Source organism: Numida meleagris, chromosome 5 (assembly GCF_002078875.1).
Source record: "Numida meleagris isolate 19003 breed g44 Domestic line chromosome 5, NumMel1.0, whole genome shotgun sequence".
NCBI classification, from domain to species: Eukaryota; Metazoa; Chordata; class Aves; order Galliformes; family Numididae; genus Numida; species Numida meleagris.
This window is the reverse complement of record NC_034413.1, coordinates 30,904,674-30,929,538: the sequence shown is the minus strand read 5'-3', so window position 1 is coordinate 30,929,538 and position 24,865 is coordinate 30,904,674. Positions and strand designations below refer to the sequence as shown.

General features: G+C 38.4%; 1 protein-coding gene across 1 annotated transcript in view; it reads left to right on the top strand.

Annotated features, from left to right (window-relative positions):
• The window catches only part of CTNNA3 (catenin alpha 3), a 460,862-nt gene that overhangs the window by 395,275 nt on the left and 40,722 nt on the right, over positions 1-24,865 (top strand). Inside the window, exons 14-15 of the mRNA XM_021399187.1 lie at positions 5,368-5,460; positions 16,975-17,156. Of these exons, the coding sequence (XP_021254862.1) occupies positions 5,368-5,460; positions 16,975-17,156 (275 nt within the window). The remainder of the gene's footprint in view (positions 1-5,367; positions 5,461-16,974; positions 17,157-24,865) is intronic.

Sequence of the window (24,865 nt, the reverse complement as noted above, 5' to 3'; positions counted from 1 at the left end):
TAATGTGGTGAAGTTTCTACTTAAAAAGTATAAATAGGAATATTCCTTGACTGGAGCCATGTTATAACTGCGCTTGATTATATTTTCTGTTGTTATTTGGGATTTTACATTGTTTTGTAAAATATCATGGAAAACATGCTTCACTGAAAATTTTCAATCTCTCAATGAAATATCTGGAAATAGGCTTCCAAGTTCCCAAATGAGCCCTCAGGCACCTGTTGAAGAATTTACTCTCTTGGAAAAATTAGCTTCTTTTCTCATCATGGTGTTTCATTTATTCAAAACGGCTTCCTTTTCTATAAACCTTATTTTCTATGTATCATTTGACCCTAAGAAGTGCAATGCCGTTCCTAGTTTTGACGTTCATGCATGTCTTGCATGAGACAGAATAATAATTAATAATAGAACAAACATTGCATAATAAATTGGCTTTTGAAGAAGGACTGTCTTAGACTTCAAAAATAACTGTATGCTATAACAATAGCATAACTAAATCAGCATTTTCAGGAGTAAAGCTTGTTTCAAAAGCTTCTAGGCATTATGTGAGAGTGGCATACTTATTCCAAGAGGTACAACCAAACTCAGGGAAAGGACGAATGAAACCAGAGCTGAAATGCAGGTTTTCAGCAAAAGAGGTGTAACTTTGGTTTGAAAATAGGTGCTGAAACTCTATGTCCCAACTTCTCAAGCAGTGACAACTTCTCAGTTTTCACTTAGGATTTTTGGAACGCACTTCTCAAAAATTTCACTTTAAAACTTTCAGTTACATCCCTGTGCTCACATCCTTCGTATCTCTCAGGCCAGTTACCGAGATGACCATTATCTTACAATCATAGAATCACCAAGGTTGGAAAAAACTTCTAAGATCATGCAGTCCAACTGTCCACCTATCACCAATATTTCCCACTAAACCATGTCCCTCAGTACAACACCTAAATGTTTCTTGAACACCTCCAGGTATGGTGACTCCACCACTTCCCTGGGCAGCCCATTCCAGCACCTGACCACTCTTTCAGAGAAGAAGTATTTCCTAACATCCAGCTTGAATCTCCCCTGGCACAGCTTGAGGCCATTCCCTCTTGTCCTGTTGCTAATTACATGGATGAAGAGGCTGACTCCCACCTCACCACAGCCTCCCTTCAGGTAGCTGTAGAGAGTGATAAGGTCACCCCTGGGCCTCCTCTTCTCCAGACTGAATGATCCCAGCTCCCTCAACCACTCCTCATAGGACTTGTGCTCCAGACCCCTCACAGCTTTGTTGACCTTCTCTGAACACATTCCAGGGCCTCAATGTTGTTCTTCTAGTGAAGGTCCCAAAATTGAAGGTCCCACAGTACTTGAGGTGTGGCCTCATCAGGGCTGAGTACAGAGAGATGATCTCTTCCCTGCTCCTGCTGGCAGCACTATCTCTGATACAAGCCAGGATGCCATTGTCCTTCTTGGCCACCTGGGCACACTGCTGGCTCACATTCAGCTGAGTTTTGACCAAATTCCCTGGGTTCATTTCCTCCACACAGTCTTCCAGCCACTCTGCCCCAAGCCTGTAGTGTTGTATGGGGTTGTTGTGGCCAAAGTGCAGGACCCAGGACTTGCACTTGTTCAATGTCATCCCGTTGGCCTCAGCCCAGCAATCTAGCCTGTCGAGATCCATCTGTAGGGCCTTTCTACCCCCACGCAGATCAACACTTCCTCAGAACTTGGTGTTGTCTGCAAACTTACTGAGGGTGCGCTCAATGCCCTCATCCAGGTCACCAGTAAAGATATTGAACAGTACAGGCAAAATCTTAATGTACTCCCACTGAGAACTGAAAACACAGGGATTGTCACCTAGTGTCAGGCTCCTGATCTGTCTAGCCATATGTAATGGTGATTAATCTTACCTTTATTGTCCTAATCTCTTGGAGTGGAATGTTGTAAACTGAGGTAAGGTTCACTGAAAAAAAAAAAATGCCTAGTATCCAGTAGTAAAAAGATATCTTATGTCCCATGCTTTATTATTTTTAAAACCTCAGCTCTTTACCATATAACATGATCTAGTTGATAGTTCTTCTGTTGAAAATACTTTCTTCTTTCTGTTTTGGAGATCATCATATATTCTTATCATTAATAAATTACTAAACTGTTTGATCTTCACTAAAGTTTCTGTTCTCACCACTAATCTTAATGGAAATTACAGCTTAAGTCTGTAAAAATTATTTGCACAGTTTTCTCTGTTAGTCACAGGAACAGTTTATCACCTGCATTTGAACATTAACTATCTGTGATGTGTACAGGATGTGGCAGGACAATATTTTTACTGTTACTTGATGTCAAATTCCTTGCCAACAGGTTGACAACACTGCTATCAAAGACAAAGTCCTAGTCCTTGATTTAAATGATTGTGTCAGCTTACATAATTGGAAAGGATACTTTTAAGGGAGGTTCCAGGAATAGATTCCAAATATAGGTGTGTGATCATGTTTAATGATAAATAGGAAGATTTAATAATATTGACAGGTTAAGACCATTGCATTTTAATTTGCCCTAAAATGCTGTTTTTTATTTTTTCCAAAGTAACACTCAAAGTAATCCTTTTTAGCAAAAATCTGAGAAGTGCTTTTAGTGAATTAGAAATAGATACCAACAATTATGAGGCTATTAATAAAATGGTGAAGAAGAATAAATTAAACTTGCAATTTATTCTTCTCAAGAGCATCAAAACAGAATTAAGTATGTAACAGTATTGGTAATGTGAATTACATGTGAAATAGCATGCACTAGCTAAATATTTGTGAAGGGCCCATTTGTGAAACAGTTGCTGTATATTGTTATCCTGAATGACGTGATTCCTGACATGATGAAATTTTACAGTGTGGGCATTAGTTAAATTTTCCGAGAAGAGTAGATAATCTCTTTAAACCCATTCTGTTCTCAGTGCGGAATATAATGGACTGAATTCTGACCCTTTCAGAGTACATGTAAAGCATTTCTATTTGCTGTTCTAGAATTTACATACCACGAATAACTCCGTATTTGCACAGATACAATAAAGAGAGACCCTTTATTTGCAGGGTTGATGAGCGTATGTGACCTTTAAAAGTGAATGATCTATATAGAGTTGTTTGGATAATCATCTATGAGGAGAGTATGCATGTAAAAATGTGTATTGGAGAAAATTCTGTAAAAAGTAGTCAGACACACCGGTCTACAAAGCATGGATTGAAAAGCAAGTAAGGCCAAGAGCACACTTGTACACAGTTTGAAGGACTGGCAGTAATCTAAAGCTTAAGGCCAGACCTCAGTTTTATTATTCTTTATAAAACTGTACTAGTAAAGCAAATGTAAAGGATTTTTTATCAGAGGAGTGATAATTTTTTTTTTTTGTATAGAATTTGTATCATAAACAGTGTAAAAGTCATCAATACTAGACTTGGTTATAATTCAGAGTCCTCAGCAGCAAAACCAGCAAGAATGCAGATTTATTAAAAACATTAAAATCTGGAAAGGAGTACACATTTACAATCTTTGTAACCTGTCACCAGTAATGACATGATTATAGTCTTAAACATGTAGGGACAAATTTGAACGTATTTTTGTGGGGATCAGAAAAAGGCTTTTTGCAAATGACCAGGATTTCTCAGAATTACAGGCCAGTAACATTTGGACTGTGTGGCATTCTTACTTGGTCTAATATCAAGACAAAAACCAAAATAACTTCATGATACTGATAATCTTTGCCTGAAAATAAAATGTTCCTTTTTCCTGCTTTACCATTAAAGCATGTGCAGGTAAATGAGTTGTGTTCACCCCAAAAAATGATTGCCTGTTTTCTTTAGGATATCTAGGCATACTTTTCACCACCAGGATTATATTTCTGTCAGGCTGGGCAACAGGTTTGAGTTTTTCATTTCTTACAATATTATCTAATTGAAATTACTGTTACTTAGTTCAGTGAGTAAAGTCTACTCCTATGCTTTGAAATACTAGAGTGCTACTTAAAACTTGTTTCAAGGCTGATGTTGAAGTCTAGTGGCACCTATACCACCTGCTGGCCACACAGCTACTTTCCCAAATGAGGGGAATGTTTGAAAGTGGGTTTATACAGTTTAATGTAGTGCCACTACTATGTTATGGACCTAAAAATAAAATGACACAACCCTATAGTGTTCCTCTGAACAAATATTGATTATATATAATGTGCCAGTAACAATGAGAAGATGAAAATACATAGCAACTCTGGATTAAATAAATATACATTTGATGTGATTGAAAATTGGGTAAAAGTGATGATGACTTCTAGGGTATTTTTTCTTCATGTCTTTTGGTAGGTTTATTATCCTCTCCTTGTCCTCTCATATTTCTCTTGGGACATCGGGCTTATGGGGTATGATGAATGGCATGGAATTCTAGAGGTCAAGCTGATAGTAGGCCATCCAACAGCAGATCTGTCACCAGTTCTTTATTCAGTCTGCATTTTACATGTAAATTTCTTTCTTTAAAATGTGAATCTCTTTATTCAAAGGAAAGCTTTCTGATGCAATCAGAATTGCATTGACATTTCTGATGCAATCCTATTGCATTGACATAATCAATATTAATTTTTAAATAGTTCATAACTCTGAATGTTGTGTGCTTTACTGTGCACTGCTACACTAGTATGGTTAAACTTGCTCTGAATGTTTTATTAGGTGTCCCTTATATATAGCCATGTTCATCGTGCTTTATTTACTAGGTTATTTATGGTAAAATTAAGAACTGCAAAAATTTTTTTTTTCATGATACGTTGGTAAATGAGAATGTAGGAAATAAATTTCAAGACTTGAATCGTATAGAAAGTATATCTTGTCATAAGGAAAACAACATTTTCAGTTAATTTGCTTGTGTATAGTTGAAGAAATTAGTATAAAAAAAATGTTAGCAGTACAGATTCTTCTGGTTGTGTGTACAGTATGTACATTGCACATAAAGTCAGAGGTAGATCCAAACTGCTCATGCTTGGAGTATCTCACAGTTATATTAGTGTATTACAGTGAGCATGTTAGTGTTTCTGTACAGGGAAGAGAAGGTAGAGCAAACCTATGCATTCTGGTCACATAAATGTTTTTTTGTAATACACCTTTTCTAGTAGCAGTAATGTGAGATGTAAATATAAAATAAATTCCGTGAGTGCTAACTTCAGGAGTCAGCTTTAATGTCATCATGGCTATTTTGATCTAGTTCAAAGCTGTCTGACAGAACATGATTTTAATTAGCATTTAGTATACCGTGCAGTTCTAAAGGAAGTTTTTTTCTTTGTCAGACATCCTCTTAGATCAAGTTATAATGTTCGACATTAATACCAAATTTAATAACCATAAGAGAGAATAACATTTCAACATTTTTTCCTAGACACCTGAGGAGCTAGAAGATGTATCTGACCTTGAAGATGACCATGATGCGCGTAGTCGCACAAGTATTCAGACAGAAGGGAAGACTGATAGGGTATGTATTACACAAGTTGTTTAAAAAGCAGTTTGATGAGGTGAAAAATTCTATTGGATTACTTCTCCTATGAAACCACTTAACATCGCATGGTGAATCATTAAAATCATGTTTGACTCTTAATAGATACCTGAAAATCTATAGAGGGCATATGACTAGTATATATGACCTGAGAGAGAAAAAGACTGTGCAGTTTATAAATTCATAGTGAAGGTGTAAATTAGAAAAAATCATACATTTTTGGATGAAACAGGTTAAGTCTTGTCAATATAGCTTGATCTGCTAGAAGATATCTGTAATTTTTATGTCTGAATCTTACTGATGCCTTCAATGCATATTAACCGAACTTAACCTCTACATGTGAGAAACCGCACCTTGCACAGAGAAAGGGATATATCTGCAATCTTAGCCACTGCTGTGCATAAGTTACAGACTTATCATTCTGAGTCTATATGAATCAGTTCTATAGATTTCTATAGAAAATTCTATACTACTTAATTGGTGAACTCAGGAGGAGGTATGTAAAACTTAACATAGCGTTTGACAATTAGATAAAGTATTTCTGGAAGTTCTGAATGATGTTTTGCTGTTTGTATCATCATGTAACTTGAGAACTTCACTACATTACTGATTATTGTTTACATTCAGACATTTTTAAGAACCTCTGAACGTTTTAGAGTACCACAAAGCTTTTTGGTGCAAAATTGGCATATTTAGCAAGCATTACTCTTATCTGCATTTCCATCTCGAATACTATTTCAGCAAAACTGTTCACAACTTAAAGTTGAAAGACCCATGGGGCCAGTAACATCAACTTCATTAGTTCTTTTTAGACTACCAAAAGCAATAACAGATTTCTCATATTTGGTTTAGTTTAGTATTATTGCAATAGTAGACATTGTAAGCAATACAGCTAGTTGGAAAGTACCAAACATTTAATACAACAGGGATGTCAATAAAATGGCATTTTTCTTAGAATGTCTTGAGTTGGAAAGGAGCTTGAATATCATCCCATTCCACTCCTTGCCATGGACAGGGTTGCTACTCACCAGATAAGTCTGCCTCGGGTTCCGTCCAACCTGGCCTCCAGGGATGAAGCATCCACGAATTCACTGGGGAACCTGTGCCACTGCTTCACCACTCTCTGAGTAAAGGCTTTCCTCTCAATAACTACTCTAAATCTCCCTTCTTTTAGGTTAAAACCATTCTCCCTTCTCCTGTCACTATCTGCCTATGTACAGTCAGTCCTCCTTCTGTTTATAAGCTCCCTTCTAGTACTGGAAGGCTGCAGTGAAGTCTCCCAGAGCTTCCTCTTCTTCAGACTGAAAAAGCCCAGCTCTCCCAGACTTTCCTCATAGAAGAGACGCTTCAGCCCTCTGACTGTCTTTGTGGTCTCCTCTGGACCTACACCAACAGCTCTATGTCTTTCTTGCTTTGGGAGCCTCAGGCCTGGACGCAGTACTCCAGATGGGGTCTCACAAAAACAGTAGAGGGACAATCTTCTCCCTCTCCATGCTGGCCACTACTCTTTTGATGCAGCCCAGGATACTGTTGGCCTTCCAGGCTGCAAGTGCACACTGCTGGCTCATGTCCAGCTTTTCGTCCATCAGGACCCTCAAGTCCTTCTCTGCAAGGCTGCTCCCAGTGAGTTCTTCTTCCAGACTGTATTCATTTCTGGGATTGTCCTGACCCAAGTGCAACACTTTGCACTTGGCCTTATTGAATCTCATTAAGTTCACGTTACACTTAGATTCGTTTTCTTGCAAGCACGCACAAAAAAATATTTTCTTCATTAAGTCCCTAAAAACTAATCAAAAATACTAACTAAAAGAAAAGCTGTTCATTTGTGTTCCATTTTTCCTTTAAAAGTGAAATGAATTCTGAAAAAAAAAAGGTAAACTGTGAAGAAAACTGTCGTATTAGAATGTTAACTGGTCTTTCAGAAACTACTGACAGTTTATATTTAAGTCTTCTGTATAAACAATGAGTAAAATTAAGGCAGTATTTTATTAAAAAAAAGTTAAGGATTTTTTTTTTTTTTTTTGCTGTATTCTGTTTTTAAGCAGAATTCTGTTGTACCTTTTGTTCTTCTTTGTGCCACATTAGCAAATGTGGCCAAAAAAGGCTTTTTCTTGACAATGTGGTATGTTGAGAGACAATGTATTTAGTATGGCTGGAATTTTCCTCTTTTTTTCTCCGGGAAACAAGTGAAAACTTCTTTACTTCTCCAAAGATATACATATCAATCATATGTTAATTAACTGTCAGTTGTTTCTTATAACATATGGTGTGCAGTGTGGCATTTATGAAAGATTTTTCCTCACCTACGGGATAAAATTTCTTCTGCAGCTAAGAAAAGCAAACTTTTGCTTGAAAATGTTATCCTTTAAGATGATATGGATTTGTTTGGAACATGTGTAGATGGTATGCTGAATAGTTTCGTAAATATCCCATAATGAATGCAGATTAAGGTTTTCTCTCACTGAGAAAATATGAAAATAGTTCGTAGATGTTTGCTATCCTGCAGCAATAACAGAAGATCCACTAAAGCTTTGAAAGATATTTTACATACCTATGTTCATGTCTTGGATAAAACAGAGTACTTCTTTAAAGGGAATTTTCTTTGGAAAGAAACCTCACCATAAATAGCTCATACTAAACCATGGCTGGGTCAAATGTCTGAAAAAAACATTAGCTTATTAGTATTAGAAATAAATTTCTTCTTTTTCTTTTCTTCAGTTTTTCCCCCAGATAATAAAATTACCATAAATTTCACTGTTTTGAGGACCTAGTTAGTAGTCATTGTTTAATACCTGATTCCTTTAATTGGGAACAACTTTCTTAGATTTCAGGTTACGATATAAGTATCATAAAAAGCACATTTCAAAAAAAACTAATAGAAGATGAGAGCTCTGAGTAAGATGCATACTCTCTCAAGCCACGTCATGATGTTGGCAGAAACTTTCATGCGGTCTTTTTAAGTAAATGTGTGATGAAATCTATTGTCTGATGAAGCAAATAGAAGTGATATTAGGCCTCTTTGTTTGGTTGGCTTTTTGATGTTTTTATCTGAAGATTTATTCCTGGAACATGTTAAGCAATATGGAGACTCTGTATAGGGAAGATAGGTTTTAAGGTTTAGACAGGGGTTATTTATTTATTTATTGGTCAAGACACCAGATTACTTTGCTATAGTGAGCCTCTGTGGTGCAGTGGTAACACTGATGGCTGTATTCCAGAAGCAGTATGGCAAGATTGCAGAGCAGCTTTGTTTCCTCCTTAAGTTCTTTGTCTTGGGTGTTTCCAGTATAGTAAGTCAATTTTATTTACACATATCTCTCTCCATATCTGGATAACAGCACTCTTGATTTCACTTGCGTTATCAAGAGTGTTTGCATCTTCTCATATGACGGATTTCTCAGTGCTCCCAACAGGAAGCTGCTGCCTTTGAAAGTGACTTCTTTCATTCTCTCATTGTATGTAAAGCATGTAAAACCAAACTGGATATGCATTCACTGATTGTAACAAAGGCTACATCTTAACTCAGAAATCTCATTTTTCTTAATGTAGATAAAATTGATACATTATTAATTATAACTTCTCTAGAATATCTTTCTAGAGAGAAGTTATAATAGATACAGACTTAACCTCATACCGATATTCCTGGCTGCATCTATATGGGTAATGTTGGAAATGTTACTTCATTGTCTTTCCCTCAGATAATTCCAAGTCTCTAAGATGAATGTAACAGTGCTTATGGCACCTCCCCATGTGATGGGATGCAGATTAACCTTTGCCATGTGCTGTGAGATCTGTCAGTAATTAAACTGAATGGCAATACTAATTATTATTTGGAGCACAGTTTTGTATCCCTGAAGAAGATCTTTAGGAGCAAATTCTTAGCTGCTGTAAAAACATATGCTGCTTGCAGATCCAAGGAACAATGCAGTCGTCGTCATCTGAAATTTGCATCTACCGTGCGCCAAGTGTTCTTCCTCTGGTGTTTGTGTCTAATTTGTGTAATTATTTTGTAAATTTATCACACAAATTTTGTTTTGGAAATGTATGCTATTGCGATCAGTGAGGGGTAGCTTGTGACTTAATCATCATAAGGTTTTGAGTTGAAGAGAAGGTCAAGTAAGTATTTGGCCAGTAAATTTTCTTACTTAGAAGACAGTGTACATTCTGAGGCCAGGAGAAAGTTTAAAGTCTCAAAGTTATTAAATTAGTGAAGAGAATAGCTTAGCTTAATTTTAGAGCTATTGGCGTGGGTTACATGATCATACTGAAGAATGGACAAAATATTCTAACGTGTGCATAATCCATTTGCGGATGACAAAAGCAAAACTGCTTTCAGATAACCAACTGCCCACATTGTTTCTCAGAGTTTTATAGACTGTTTCATGAATACATAGATAAAAATATCTGAGAGTAAGATCTACATTTGTAGAGATTTGATACATTTGCACAAGTTTGGTGCTGATGAAGGGTTGGGCTCAGTGTGTGAGTGTGAACGAGAAAATCCAAAAGAAAGACTGTATCTGAAGTCACCTTGTTAGTATAAATGCTGGCATACATTAACAGCAAGCTTTTGCTATGTTGATAATGAAAAAGCAAATTTAAAATATGTAAGATTAATTTTTATCAAAGCTGCATGGACTCTGGAAATGTCAGTGACAAAAAATCAAGCATAATGCCAATTCTGTAATTTTGAGTAGGTCTTGCTAAGAGTAATTTTGATGCTTAATACATGGGAAAAGATTCCTTGTCAGGAGTCATAATCTGTCAAAAGTGTTCAATTTCCTCTGTAACTTGCTACATTTCTTCCCTTTATTGAAATAGTGATAATTCAAGAATTAGCAAGGAGTAAAGAACACCCTGGGTTGTAAACCAAGTCTTTTACATGTCAAACTAGGCCTCTTATACCATACATGTGTGGTGTGTGCTCTTGGTTCTTTCATACATACTTTTAGTGAAAATACTGAATAACTCCAGAGTCACTGCAGGTCCCTTCAGAATTTCTCTTGATAGATCCTAGAATCCTTAGATTTGGAAGGGACTTCTGAAGGCCATCTAGTCCAACTCCCCTGCAGTGAACAGGGACACCACAGCTAGATCAGGTTGCCCAAGGCCCGATCCAGCCTCGCCTTGAAAGTTTCCAGGGACAGGGCATCAACCACAACACAAGGTAACCTGTTGCAATGCCTCACCACCCTCACTGTAAAAGATTTTTTCTTATATCTAACCTAAATCTACCCTCCCTGCGCTTGTAGCGATTTCCCTTCTTTCTGTCGCCACAGACCTTGCTAAAGAGCCTGTCCCCTTCTTTCCTGTAGCTCCCCTTTAGATACTGAAAGGCCGCTATCAGGTCGCCTCGCAGCCTTCTCTTTCCAGGCTGAAGAGCCCCAGCTTTCCCAGTCTGTCCTCATAGGAGAGGCATTCCAGTCCATAGATGATGTTTGTGGCCCTTCTCTGGACACAATCCAGCAGGTCTACATCTCTCCTGCACTGATGGCTCCTCATCTGGACAACTTTGATACCTCAACTTTGACATGATTTCTTGATAAATATTCTGTGAACAGTTTTTCAGTGAGTGTCACATCCACTCAATGAGAATTACATACAGATTATGTTTCCCTAGATTGTTTAGAGAATGACTTGAGAGCCAGTGACACAATCCAATGTAGCCCACATTGATGGCATGTTTCTTCTTCATCTGCAGGCCTGTTTCCCTGGCACAGAGAGGAGTTAGATTAATAAGATGCAATTGCCCTATTTAAGTCAACTTTTTTTGTGAAGGTTGATGCAAAATCAGCATTACAATTCATGTTTTTGAAATTATATGCAGATAGCTTTATCTGTTCATTCAATTTTGCTGTATGTAAAAATGTACGGGAGCTGACATGGCAGCAAAAATGAGGCAGTGAAGTTGATCAAAGAAGGCTGGACTTCAGGAATTGTGTTACAGTCCTTAATACTGGGAAAAGGTAATTGGTAATATCAGGCAGTAAACCTGAAGAAATGCACTTTTTTCCAGTATCACACCCATACATTTAATCTCTAGGAAACTTTCGTTGGATTCTCTTTGCCATTCATTGTTAACACCTAGAATTTGTTGTTTCACCTCTTTATCCAAATTTGAATGATTATGCACTCAGTAGAAAATGTAAGATGTGATTTAAAAGGCAGTGGACTCATTAATTTTAACAGGCTCATTTCTGACGCTGTATTTCTACAAAATTGTATAAAAGGTTTTCCTCTTCTTTAGTTACAGTTTCATGATGCACCTTACAAAAGGAAGAAATGTTAAATAGTTTTGAAAGGGAAGCTCTTCCCTTTGGAAGAGATATCTGGCTCATTTCTGTCTCGAGGAAGTTTTTGATTATGTAAACATTTGTTTGGAGGTATTGTGCTTCATTCTGTTATTTCTCCTCCCTCCCTTCTTCCCTCTCTTCCTCCACCCCACCTCCATGTTAGAGATAAGTACTCTGGTGTTGTGGATCTGGCCAGTCATTTCTTTTAGGGGATCAGGAAAACAAAAAGCTTGTCAGTTTAAGGCATCAGGAGAATAATGTATGTCTATATGGAAGTCAGTTCCTTGGAGAGTGCAGTCAGGGACAAAGGCCAATTTTTGGGGTTGGGATTTCACTGGCAAATGATGCAGCAATGGGACAAGTTGCTTCTTATGTGTCCTCTGTTTTAGTTATTATGTGGACAATTTGTTCAGATCTCTAAATTGTCTCAATTTGTAACAGCAAACTGACTGAAACTTATAAGAGTTTGAAATGGAAAGAATCCCTAATCTTATCCTGTAGAGTTGTCATGGTTTTGTGATTTTCGGTTATTGGTATTCCACATCATAACATCATGTAGTGGATATACCTGGTTCTCAGAAGAGGACTACTACAGTCCCCACGGTACTTTGCTCCTCTGTTACCATTTCCAGCCGGAGGGAAAAGATAAAAGCTCGCAGTATAAAAACTTGCAGATCACGAGACCTCGTCCCTTTTTCCGCCGTCTCTCGTCTTGGCAGCACCTCGCTCTCCAGCCGTCTTATCGTCGGCAGTAGAGTAAGGCCTACCTTGATTTTGGGACATTCTCTCTCTCTGTATTGGATTTATCAGCTTAAATTGTAATTATATTGTATTATAGTGTGTTGTTTGGCATTCCGATATCTTATTTAGTAAATTAGTTTGTTTCTCCTCAGATTGTTGCCACTGTTCTTTGCTCTCAGGGCCATCTCCCTACCCTTTTCCCCTTTTCCCTTTTCCCGAGACGTGGGCCCTTGGGTCCCCCGTCCCCTTCGTCACGGAATCGGGCCTAACGCCCGTAAACCGTTGACAAGAGTCAAGCTGCAAACAGGACAATGTAAATAAGTCCAGTATTGGAGTCTCCCAGCTACTGGATATATATAACCTTCTCAAGAATTAAAGGAAAAAAAATGTACTACAATTTTTTTTCTTAAGGAAAAAAGTAAGGAAAAACAGCCCTTCTCTCTCCTAATTTTAATAGTTTTCTGGTACTATAGTAAAAAAATCTTCATGTCGTAGAAGTAATGAAAAAGTTGCTTTTCCTAGTGGACAGAGTAATCCAGCACTTGTGGATACCAGATGGTTAATTTAGATCTTTACTTCACATGTACCTGTTGCTTATTTCGAGGTGAAGTCATATCTGCACTTAAACTGTGCACTTTGTTACTGTTTTATTTTGTTACTAGTCTTCCATTACTTGAAGGGAGCTTATAAACAGGAGGGAGATCAACTTTGTACCTGGGCAGATAGTGACAAGACAAGGGAGAACTGTTTTAAACTAAAAGAGGGGAGACTGAGATTAGATATTAGGAGGAAATTTCTGTATTCAGAGTGGTGAGGCGCTGACACAAGGCTGTCCGGAGAGGCTGTGAATTCCCCATCCCTGGAGGTGTTCAAGGCCAGGTTGGATGGGGCCCTGGGCAGCCTTGTCTAGTGGGTGGCAACCTGCCCATGGCAGGGTGGTTGGAAATGGTTGGGATTTGAGTTGCCTTACAACCCTAGTCATTCTGTTATCCTTTGTTTACATAACACTAAGAGGGAAATGAAAGAAAAATTGTCAGAATTGTGGTTTCCTTTGCACCTTTATTTAGATAACATCTCTCATTCCAGCTGAAAGTCATTATTGTTGACATGTAATAGGATACTTTATGTCAGATTTCCCTCATTAAGATGTCATCTTTCTTGTGGTTTGTATGTCAGGGCATGTGTTCTTCAACTCAAAACAGCATGAAAAGGGGTACTTCATTTCTTTTGACTCTGTAGCCCAGCTATTTATTTTTGCCTTTTTCATATCTTTCTTAGAAAGCTGTTCTTATAACCATGAGGTAAATGTGTTTTGATCTCACATAGTTTGTTTTAGGTCTTTTTTGCTCTCTTTTTTTTTTTTTTCTAAACAAAACAGGAAAAGTATTCCTTTAATTATTTAGTTACACTTTACAATTTAGTGATTGCGATTACAACATACTTTGGGAGGCCTATAATTTCCAGGAATTCATATAAATGGGAAAATTAACCTTGTGACACAGCAATTCAAGCATAAATAAAACCTCTTAAATGGCATGGCTTGAAAACCATATGTATTACATATAAAGCTTATTACCTGTTATACTAATTATAACTGGTAATTCAGTCACTGCTGTAACTTCCAATTTTAAGTTTGGAAGATGATGTTTTATAAACAAGAATATACCACAAAATATTTGCAGCATAATTACAGTGTCTTAATAGCTACTGTATATAATACATGAGGTGGACCACTTCATAGAGAAAATGATAGATATAAAACATAGTAGTGACATCAAGATGGTCCCCCAACCTGGGGGACATATGGTATCTGCACAGAATACCCGTGCAGCCGGTTTCAAGTATCTCTGCTGTTTTTTATTTGCTTTTCTGTAGGCATGCATTTAATCATTTACATACTCATACTCCAAAGATGAATGCTTCTTAAGAAAAAATCTAAATTATAGTAAAACTTGAGGCATTTGAGATTGTGCTGAGATAAGGCTTCATTGGGAGGAAGAGGAAAGATGAATAAATTTATATAGAAAAGCCAGTGAGAGCAGAAAGCCTCCAGTCATCCCGGCGTTAGCCCATATATAATTGATGTCCATGGGGCTCTTCTCCAGCCTCTCTGAGAGACCTTCTGGTAGCCAGGATCACACACATATAGAACTTAGTGGTCAGTCAGGAGAGGGCATGTGGGAGAAAGTGCTGTGTCACAAGTTCGTTGTCTGTAGCCAATTATTCATGCTGAGTTGTTAGTGCTCCTGTACCAAAGCCAATATGACCCAGATGACCATTACTAGCTGCAGAAATGAAAGAAAACCTGCAGTAAACTCTCAAATACTGATTTTTCTATTTGAGTTCCAGATATCAATCTGAAAGGAAGAATTCACTATGGGATTTTCATTTAATGTTTTCACAGCTGTTTTCATAACATACTTTTCTGTGTCCTTCTAATCTTTCCTTTATTTAACCAAAAATGCAATGCACAAAGTGCTCTTAGAAATGTCAGAAGAAATACATGAGGTTATTCGTTAAATACATAATTTTGAATAAATAGAACTGTCTTTTTTTAGTGTTGGTGTGGTGTCATTTTTTCAAATCCAGTATTCTATATCCTGTGATTTGAATATTTTCGTACTGTGGGTATGACAACTTCGATGTAACTTACTGGATTGAACCTGTGAACTCTAATATTGTTTAAGAATCATTAGATAGTAAGCAAAGGCTTGATGCAAGTCTGCTTTTCCTTTTCTAGGGAGATTTCAGTTTTGTCTTTCACTGACTTTTCTCAATTATTTCTTCCATGGTTTTAAAATACTGAGTCAACTGAGAAGTCTGAGCTTTGTTTCCAATCACCTCTGAGGACTTTTTGGTATCTCTTCCCCTGTACTTAAGAGAATCCCTTAGGACGTAGTTCTTACTGTTCAATTACAACTGATTTAGGAGCAGGCAAACTCTGTTCTAGAGAGGCAGCCCTACAGGAACTGCCTCCTGTACATAACAGCCACTTAGGAATTTAAGCTTCTGATTCACTATCTGTAGAGCCAAGGAAGAACATGAACTTCCTGTAAGTCCCCATGCAGGGAATCTGGTTTGCACTAAATTTGATTTGGTTGACGCTGGTTAGAAGATTGGCGAGAGGAACTTCTGGTTCTAGCTAAATTAATGCTGCAATTTAAAATCATTTCCTCCATATAACTGCACATTTTAGTTTACTGGGAACTGAACCACAGCTGTGCTTTTGTTTGATGCAACCTGAAATAAGAAATTAGACTTATTTAAAATTAGTTCATGTAAGTGATCTTAAACTTCCAGATGGAAATAAAATACATAGTACTTTAAAAAAAAAAAAAAAAAAAATCACCGGTAACAGAGTCCCAAGCAATGACTGGTTTCATTGCAAACTGTGGTTTTGTTGTATTTCCGCTCTCAGAGTGAATGTACACAATTTATCAGATCAGGAATATTAAAAGAGTTTGTCCTGCGTAGTAGGTGAAGTTAAAGGTCTAAATTTTTCCTGGCAGATCCTCATGCATCAGTTACCTTTTTGCCTTATCTGTGTTGTTTTGGCTATGCCTGGTTTGTTTTTGTCTAGTTCCTGGCCTCTTTCTGATGAAAGAAGTGTATCTGTCCCTTGTCTGGAGAAAACTGATAATCTTGCTCATAAATAAGAGTACTAAGGAAAGTATTTCTCTTCTCACCATGCTGCATTTTCAGCAGTTATGTCAGTCTTGATATATTGCATTTATAATAACACTTAGAAAAAAAGACATAATGCTTAAATGTAGAAAGAATACATGTATACAGTGTAGACTGAGTGTTCTGACTCCATAGTCTGAATGTGCATGGAATGTACAATCTCTCTAGCTGTACTAAATCTTTATTTGAAACAATTTTATCTTGTGGAATATTTGCAAACAGTTCAGTTCTGTCAGCCAAGTGTAGGGCTGCGTCGTCCCACCTAAGCCCAGTTTGGCAGTGGCTTCATTTGAACATTAGTTATTTCCCTTTAGCATTCAAGGTAATTGTTTGATAACTTTAGTCATGTACTGATTTTCTAAGGCTTTTATCTACATCTTCTTCAAAGACACAAGATGCAGGCTTGAACAAGCAAATGTTTCTCAGCTCTTAAAATAATAGTGGGGAAACCTCTCAGAAGAGAGGACAAGCACATCTGAAAGTTTTAGGACGACTGAACCTTCTCCTTTATTCTTGCCTACCTGAAAGATTATTGCATTTTGTAACCTGCATCTAATGTCATACTTAGCAAACCTAGGCTCCTTCATCTGAAGTAAAAAGGAAAATACGTCTGTGTCAAAATCACAACAAAAAAAACCCTCTCTGACATAGACAGATATTAAGCAAACAACCGTATTTTGTTTGCAGCCCTGCCTACAGCAGGGGGGCTGGAACTAGATGATCTTTGAGATCCCTTCCAACTCAAGCCATTCTGTAATTCTGTTTTATGTTTCAGGCCAAGATGACTCAACTGCCAGAGGCTGAAAAGGAAAAGATAGCTGAGCAAGTGGCTGACTTCAAAAAAGTCAAGAGTAAGCTTGATGCAGAGATTGAAATATGGGATGATACCAGCAATGACATCATTGTTTTGGCCAAGAGGATGTGTGTGATTATGATGGAGATGACTGACTTTACAAGGTAATAATGCAAAAAATGCTTTTCAGTCTTTATAAATGTTGGAAGCTATTGTCCTATTGTTATGACAGGAAATATTACCTTTTTTTATGTTCAGTGGCGGTGTGCTCACAAAGTTAAGTGGTGAAGCTAATGTAATTAGCTTTACAACCCTAGCTAGTAGTACTGAAATGCTGGAGGGAGAAGTTTTAAGTTTTGAACGCTGTCCTTCTCCTCTCATTGAAAGGAAAAAAACAAAGTCATTTTGATTCTAAGTTGTAGTTCTGTCTCATCTGTTACTCTTCTGCTTGTACCATACCATGCTGTCAAGCACATACTTTATTCTAGTTGTGCAAAAAAAACCTACTGTACAGTGTGTATGTCTGGCAGTATTCATTCAGAGTCATGCATATGTTATATAACATTACTTGCCATTCCTTTCATTAGAACTGTATCGTGCTGCTATGTGTAGTTCTGAAAAACAAAATGTTCTATAGTAGATCACTTCAAGAGCTGGTATTTCTCTCTGCTGACAGTATATGCTTTGCAATAATTGCACATACATATGAAACAGTCTTGGACAAGAAAAGACTGAGAAGAGGTCTTAGGAATGCTTATAAATACCTAAAGGGTGGGTATTGAGAGGATGGTACCAGGCTCTTCTCAGTGGTACCCAGTGACAGGACAAAGGGCAATGGGCACAACTGCAACACAGGAAGTTCCATATGAACATGTGGAAGAACTTCTTTACCATGAGGGTGGCAGGGCACAGGAACAGGCTGCCCAGAGAGGCTGTGGCTGCGGAGTCTCCTTCTCTGGAGATATTCAAAGCTCACCTGGACGCTTTTGTCTGCAGCCTATTGCAGGGAACCTGCTTTAGCAGGGGGTTGGACAAGATGATCTCCAGAAGTCTCTTCCAACCCCTGCAATTCTGTGATCTTAAGTTCAGGAGCCTTTTTTTTGCCATGCACTGAGTATATGGTCAGTAAATTTCATCAGATGAATTGTACCAGAGGTAAATGCTGGTTTGTTTTTTTTCTTGTATGTGTGGTTGTTTTTTTTTTCCACCTTGTTATTGATAAAATACTTGTTGATACATAAGGCCTTACAACACAACCAGTCTTGCAAGTCACTTCATGTCTCATAAAATAAGTTATTTCATGCAAGATAGGAAGAAAAACCTCAATCTCTTGGACAGATTCTTCAGAGATGTGAATTAACAGAGTTGCATAGAGCTGAATCGACTGATAGAACTGAGGTCTGGCTTAGGCCTACTCAGGGGAAGACAGTTGTAGCATTTAATTGTGCTCCTCCTTTTCAAATTCTCCTTCATGTGAGAGAGACTGAAAGAACTGTATTACTCCGTAATCCTTGTATTCTTTTTAAAGGCATAAAATCTGTATTGAGAACTTTGTAAAATAAAATGTTCTGCCATAAGGTCAGGTTTTACAGTTGAAGTAATCTCTCTCATTCATTAATTCTTTAAATTATTAGCTTTAGATTAATTGAGGTCAAAAAGGCCAGTTCATGCTCTTTGTTTCGTGTTTGTAGCTCTCGGTTGAAAACAGCTTAACTGACAGCATTGGGTACAAGACCAGCTTTTATTCAGTGTTGCTGACTGCCAGGGAATCCACTGGGACCTGTGGAAAGACTGACAGAAAAACTTAAGGAAAAATAAAAATCTCGTGTGAAGAGGGAGGGGAAATCTTTGTCTTTATTTCAATGTACAGTAGGGAACTCTGTGGTATCGTGACATGGATTTTGATGGTTCTCTTCCCAATGTTAATACATAGATGTTTAGACTATGGTTTGAGATAAGCAAGTTCATATAAAACACTCCTGTACTGTATGCTTGATGCTTAAGTTGTATGTTCTTGGTGGTAAGAATATCTTATCAAGATTTCTGCTTATTTTCTCTTACTAACAGTCCTTGAAAATTAAGCATCCTTACTATATTGTGTATATTGTAATGTCTTAAGAAACATCGGTGGTGTGGCAGTAGAGGTTGAACCTTCCTGCCAGTATCCCGTTACATGTTGTTGCTGTGTGACAGATGGCAGCAGAGGGGCAGTCTGACAAATGGCGTCTGACATGGAACTGTGCATGAAGTGAAGGTGTGTTGCATCCACTGACATTCAGTGATGCTTGCTGAATCTTTATGGAGACCAAACAGTGGATGTGAGTGCAGTGAGGAAGTACGTGGTGCGTTTCAGCAGTAGTGACAGTGACAGCGAGTCACCCCCACTGTTATGTGCTGTGATGAGCATAGCACACAGGCTCTTGTTTGCCACCGGCAAAAATGCATAGCAAATGGTGGTGACTATGTTGAAAAACAGCTGAGAATTTGCTCTGTCAAATAGCATTGTGTTCTTTGTGTCTGTTGTAGTTTACATGGAAATAAATAGGAGGTGTTACTTTCTGAGCAACCTGTGTACTTTTGTACCTTACATAACACCTTTAGAAAACTATATTTGAGTATGTCCTTGGATGTTTTGAAATCAGTTCTCTTACTTCTTTACGTCTTTAGTGGTGCTAGACTGAGTCTTGTAAAATGTAGCCAAAGAACAGGTGAACTGGTGTGGATCTGCCCCTCTAGTTACTGTATGAAAGGTGGCTGATGACACCAAGGAACGCAGCTGGCTTTCTCACTTCCTTCAAAATCCAGGAATGAGGAGTGCTGAGGCCACAGCAAGAAGAAGCAGCTTCTTGCTGTGGTCACAATCCATTAGGGATTGAGCACTCCAGGCTGTAATTTCAAGTTCTTGGGCACAGAAGACATAGAAGATAACAACATTTTGTGTTTATTACATCAGAATTTACTCAGGTAGATAGTGACTTTCAATGTATGTGTCACGTATTACCTAAGTGGATTTCTATTTTCCTTCAAATGCATTCATTTTTAATCTAATGAGTGTTTTCTGGAGTTTTAGATTTAGGAGATTAGAGAATGTTGATCAGTTACATGATGAGGAAAGGAATGCAGCAGTTCAGTCCTTGCTTCAGCTTCTGCAAGGATTCTGTCTCCTGGGTGAGGATGAGATACAAGGGATTCTTTTGTTCATAGTTTTTCCTATTGGCCAGGTTAGATGACTTTATGATTAGCGTTTTGGGTTTTTTTGTAGATCCCATTTTGAATTCTCACCATGTACAGAGACTGCTACTGTCTTACAGTGCAGTGTGTGATGTAACGATGGCTGAAGACTTGCTGAAATGCTATAACGTTCATTTAGTTTCACCTAAACCCTTTAGTGTTCCTAGGTCTGGGATATCTGAAATGCCATAGCTGCATAAGGGCCGTAAGATGAAAACTCAACCCACGACGTATGGGTACCGGTTTGAAAGCAAGAGTCGTTTGTTCTGGTTGTGAGCTTCCACTTTTTCAGCACGTCCTAAGGGCTGGGGATGGACTGCCTGGTCTAGTCCGTGGATTCAAGATTCATACTGCCTGGATAAAGCCTCTATCACAGTATCTTTTTTTTTTTTTTTTTTGTTATATAATTAGTAAGCAGTAGTCTCGGCAGTTTTACCCCTACCAGTTTTGTAGGTCTGCTGAGATTTGAAGTGCACTGTATGAAGAATTTTTATTTTAAGTGCAGCTCTCAGCTTTTCAGAAAATGTTTCATTTACTCTTGGCACTTGATATTTGTTTTAAAAAATGACACTAATATCAAAGTTAATATTAGAAAAATAGTAAAAATAGCACAACACAGGAAATGAATATAAATGGAAAAATAAATCCAGCAAAATCATCCAGTTCTCCTAATACCTGTAGTACTTACAGGCTGCAACCTAGCCTAACATTTTCCCTCAGTAGTACTCTTGGTTAAGACCCCAAGTGCAGCTGCCAAATTTAGTGAATCTGCACACCTGGTAATAACCACAGTCCTGAGCCTTAATTCAGCTGCTGTCTTTGCTCGTCTTTGATTGGGAAAGCAGAAGAGGGGACAAAAAAGAGGGCAGGATGCCAGCTCTGTACTGAATGGGGTTGAAGAGACCATGTGACTACAGAAAAGGCATTGCATTCCTATTTCCCCTGGTTCACTACTCAGCCACTGCCATGAAATGTGGCATTACATATTTATTATCATTAATATTTTATTAATGTAGTAATAATACCTATATTACTAAAAGCCCCGAACAAACTGAATGCCGTTATGTGTGCAGCTTTGTGATGTATAAAAAAAAATCCTCTCCCTCCCTCCATTGCTTGTATCAGAGTATTCATAGCTTATCATTTCAGTAAGCTTTCTGGGATGCTTTTGAAAGTCCACACACACTCAACATTAGCATTATAAGAAGAGAAAAAAGCCTTTTCTTTAAACGTAGTCATTAAATCAAAAATTACCTAAAGTTGGAAGGATTTCTTGTCAAAATAGATTTTGTCCCAACAGGATGTCATAACATTATTTTGGCCTATTCATCTACATGGAAAAGTAGGTGAATATTCCTTTGGGTCCTGTCTTGAAGCTAACTCTGACTAGAGCTCGTTACATAAAAATGTGCTTTAAGACAAATTAATTTCTAAAGTAAGAATAGTTTAGATGTGCGTACATACTTGCATGTGGTTTATCATATTTGCTTTGATGAACAGAATCACGAGGATTTACTTGGTACAACATAGTGGATTAAACACATCAGGTTTTACTGTTAAAATTAGCAACAGAATTGCATTAGCTGGAGTAGTTTAAAGTACTTGCAGGATACTGACTGTCCTGCCAGAACTGCGTGTATACTAAGTAGTAGCCTCAGGCAGTTGTTCCCCTCCAGTAGAAACATGGTCCCTCAGATATGTGATGAAGTGTCAAGATGTGTCAAGTTAAATTATATCATGTAATGCAGAATCAGCTGGTATTGCTCATTCCTCCTGAATGTCAGAGCATCTAAAACGTATACAAATCAAGTTTTCACAACTAACAGAGTATTTTGAAGGCAAAAATTCTGCGTCTGTCATCCTTCCTGACTGAGTGGATTTAGTGCATGGTACTGTGTCTTCATTCATTATGATGTTTATCTAGAGTATGATAATTCATATGATACTCGTGGCAGTGGTCTTGCAGATAGGTTGATTGTAAAGAGTTTCAGTGTTTTCTGAGGATATATGCTAGCAAATATTTAATTAGAAATAGCAGTCACTGTTCTAGTGACTCATTTTTTGAGAGCCCAATATAATTCTTAGAGATAGTGATTTTTTGAAGTGCTAAACAGTCATCTTTTGACAGTTAAAAGAATTCCTAAGGGAAACATCTAAATTTTTTGTTTTACACTACTTCATTTTAATCTGAGAATCACCTTCTGGAATGAAGTAGTCTTGGAACCAAAAGTAGTTTGGGTTTGTTTTCTTTCAACACACAATTTGGCTATATTAGTGTCACAGAGGAATTACTTCAGTTTTAAGAGTGAAGCAGCGATATATGTCAGGGACATTACCAGAAAACTTTCTGGCCTCATTCAGCCCTCTTATTATTACCCTTTACTCATAGTTCATGCTGGCAGTGATGAAGTCACTGAGAGAAGCCTTGGGGCTATCAAAAGGGACTTAGAGGGTTGGGACAGTTAGTGGGTAGAGCAGGAGTACAGGTGGTGTTCTCCTGTATCCCTTCAGTGTCAGGGAAAGATACTGAGAGGAGCAGGAATTTTGCTGTTGTTTTTTGTTTTGTTTTGTTTTTTGACCATGTGAGCAATTTTCTCAGCACCTATCTGGCCTGATGGCTGCAGATGGGGCTCATCTGACTAAAAGGGGGAAAGGGATCCTAGCCCAGGAGCTGGCAAGGCTCGTTGAGAGGGCATTAAAGTAGGTATGGAGGGAGAAGGGGATAAAACAAGGCTCACTAGAAATGAGCCGTGGGGAACGATGCCAGGGTTGGGGGTGAGGAGAGTGGCTTAGCTGAAGTGCATCTACGCCAATGCACGCAGCATGTGCAACAAGCAGGAGGAGCTGGAAGCTGTTGTGCAGCAGGCAAGCTATGACTTAGTTGCCATTACTGAAACATGGTGGGATCACTCACACAACTGGAGCGCTGCAGTGGAGGGTTATAAGCTTCTTCAGAAGGGATAGGCAAGGAAGGAGGGGTGGTGGTGTGGCTCTCTGTTAGAGAGTGTTCTGACATAGAGCTAGGGGCTGGGAATGATAAAGTTTAATCTCCATGGGTAACGATCAGAGGGAAGGTCAACAAGGTGGACATCCTGGTGGGGGGTCTGTTACAGACTGCCTAACCAGGATGGAGAGGTGGATGAGGCATTCTGTGAGCAATTGGCAGTTGTGCAATTGCCAGCCCTTGTTCTCATGGGGGACTTGAACTTCCCTGATATATGCTGGAAATACAATACAGTGTAGAAGAAACAGTCCAGGAATTACCTGGAGTGTGTGGAAGATAACTTGCTGATGCAGCTAGCAGGAGTGTCTGCCAAGGGAGATGCCCCACTAGGCCTGCTGTTCACGAACAGAGGAGAACTGGTGGGAGATGTGGAGGTCGGGAACTGTCTTGGACAGAATGACCACAAAATGGTAGAGTTCTCGATTCTTGGTGAAGTCAGGAGAGGGCTCAGCAAAACTGCTACTTTGGACTTATGGAGAACAGACTTTGAGTTGTTTAGGACACTAGCAGGGAAGGTCCCTTGGGAGTCATTCCTGAAGGGCAGAGTGGTCCAGGAAGGCTGAACACTCCTCAAGAAGGAAGTCTTAAAGGTGCTTGAGCAGGCTGTCCCCCTCTGCCATAAGATGAGGTGATGGGGAAGAAGTCCATCAAGATGCTGGATATCTCTGCAGGAGCTGTAACCTCAATAGGTGTCCCTCTTTGAGAGGAGATTCTGTTGTGCAGCTGACTACAGTGCAGGAGAGCTCAGGGTGCTGTTTGTCTCCTCATAATTTATTTGGTAAGGTGATTGATTCAGTCATATTTGCATACTGACTGCAGTTGTCACTTTCTTCCAAATTTGGCTCAAGTATAACATCGACCAGCACTGTGGTTAGGTGGCCACACAGCCAGAAGTTAGCCTTTGGGCTACTGCATTCCCCCAAATCCACTCTGAGCTCAATGTGGCCATCGTGACCTAGTGCACTCACCATGACTGACAGTGATGGTTGTCTGCTTAAGTCAGATGAAGCCATGATGACCACCACTGGTGATGATCACTTGAGCAGGAATATAGGAAATAAGGGTCAGGTTGAGGGAGTGGGAAAGCACACCACTGCAATTAATCTGTAGTCACAATATTTAGATATGCAAGTTACCTGCAAGTTGAACAGGTTTTTTTTTTCTGTAATATGCAGTATTAATGTAAATAGTAGTGGTACTAAATAAACATGGTAAAATATTGAGGTATAATCTGTTTTTTATATGCTGTTAGAAATGATAGTCAGAATTTGCTTTCAAACTGTGAAAAAAGTTCCAAATAGAGTATGCAGCTAAAGAGGAGGTTAGATGAGAATGACAAATATAATCTTTGCTGTCTTTCAGGTTAATAAAGCATGTTAAACACTTAAACCAATACAGTGAAAAGCTAGTGACCAAAATAATGAATGCAGCACTGCTTGCTTTCCTCTGCAACGTTATCATGATAATGTTGCAGCTAAACCACATGTAACTCTCTTCAGTAAACAATTCATCATTACTCTCACTTGGACCAGAGATGCTAAAGGAAATGGATAAACCAAAGCTCTATGTCAACATCAAAGTAGGAAATAGGGTAGTTGCACATACTTGCTTGCAGGCACATTGTCTTTGATTTAAATC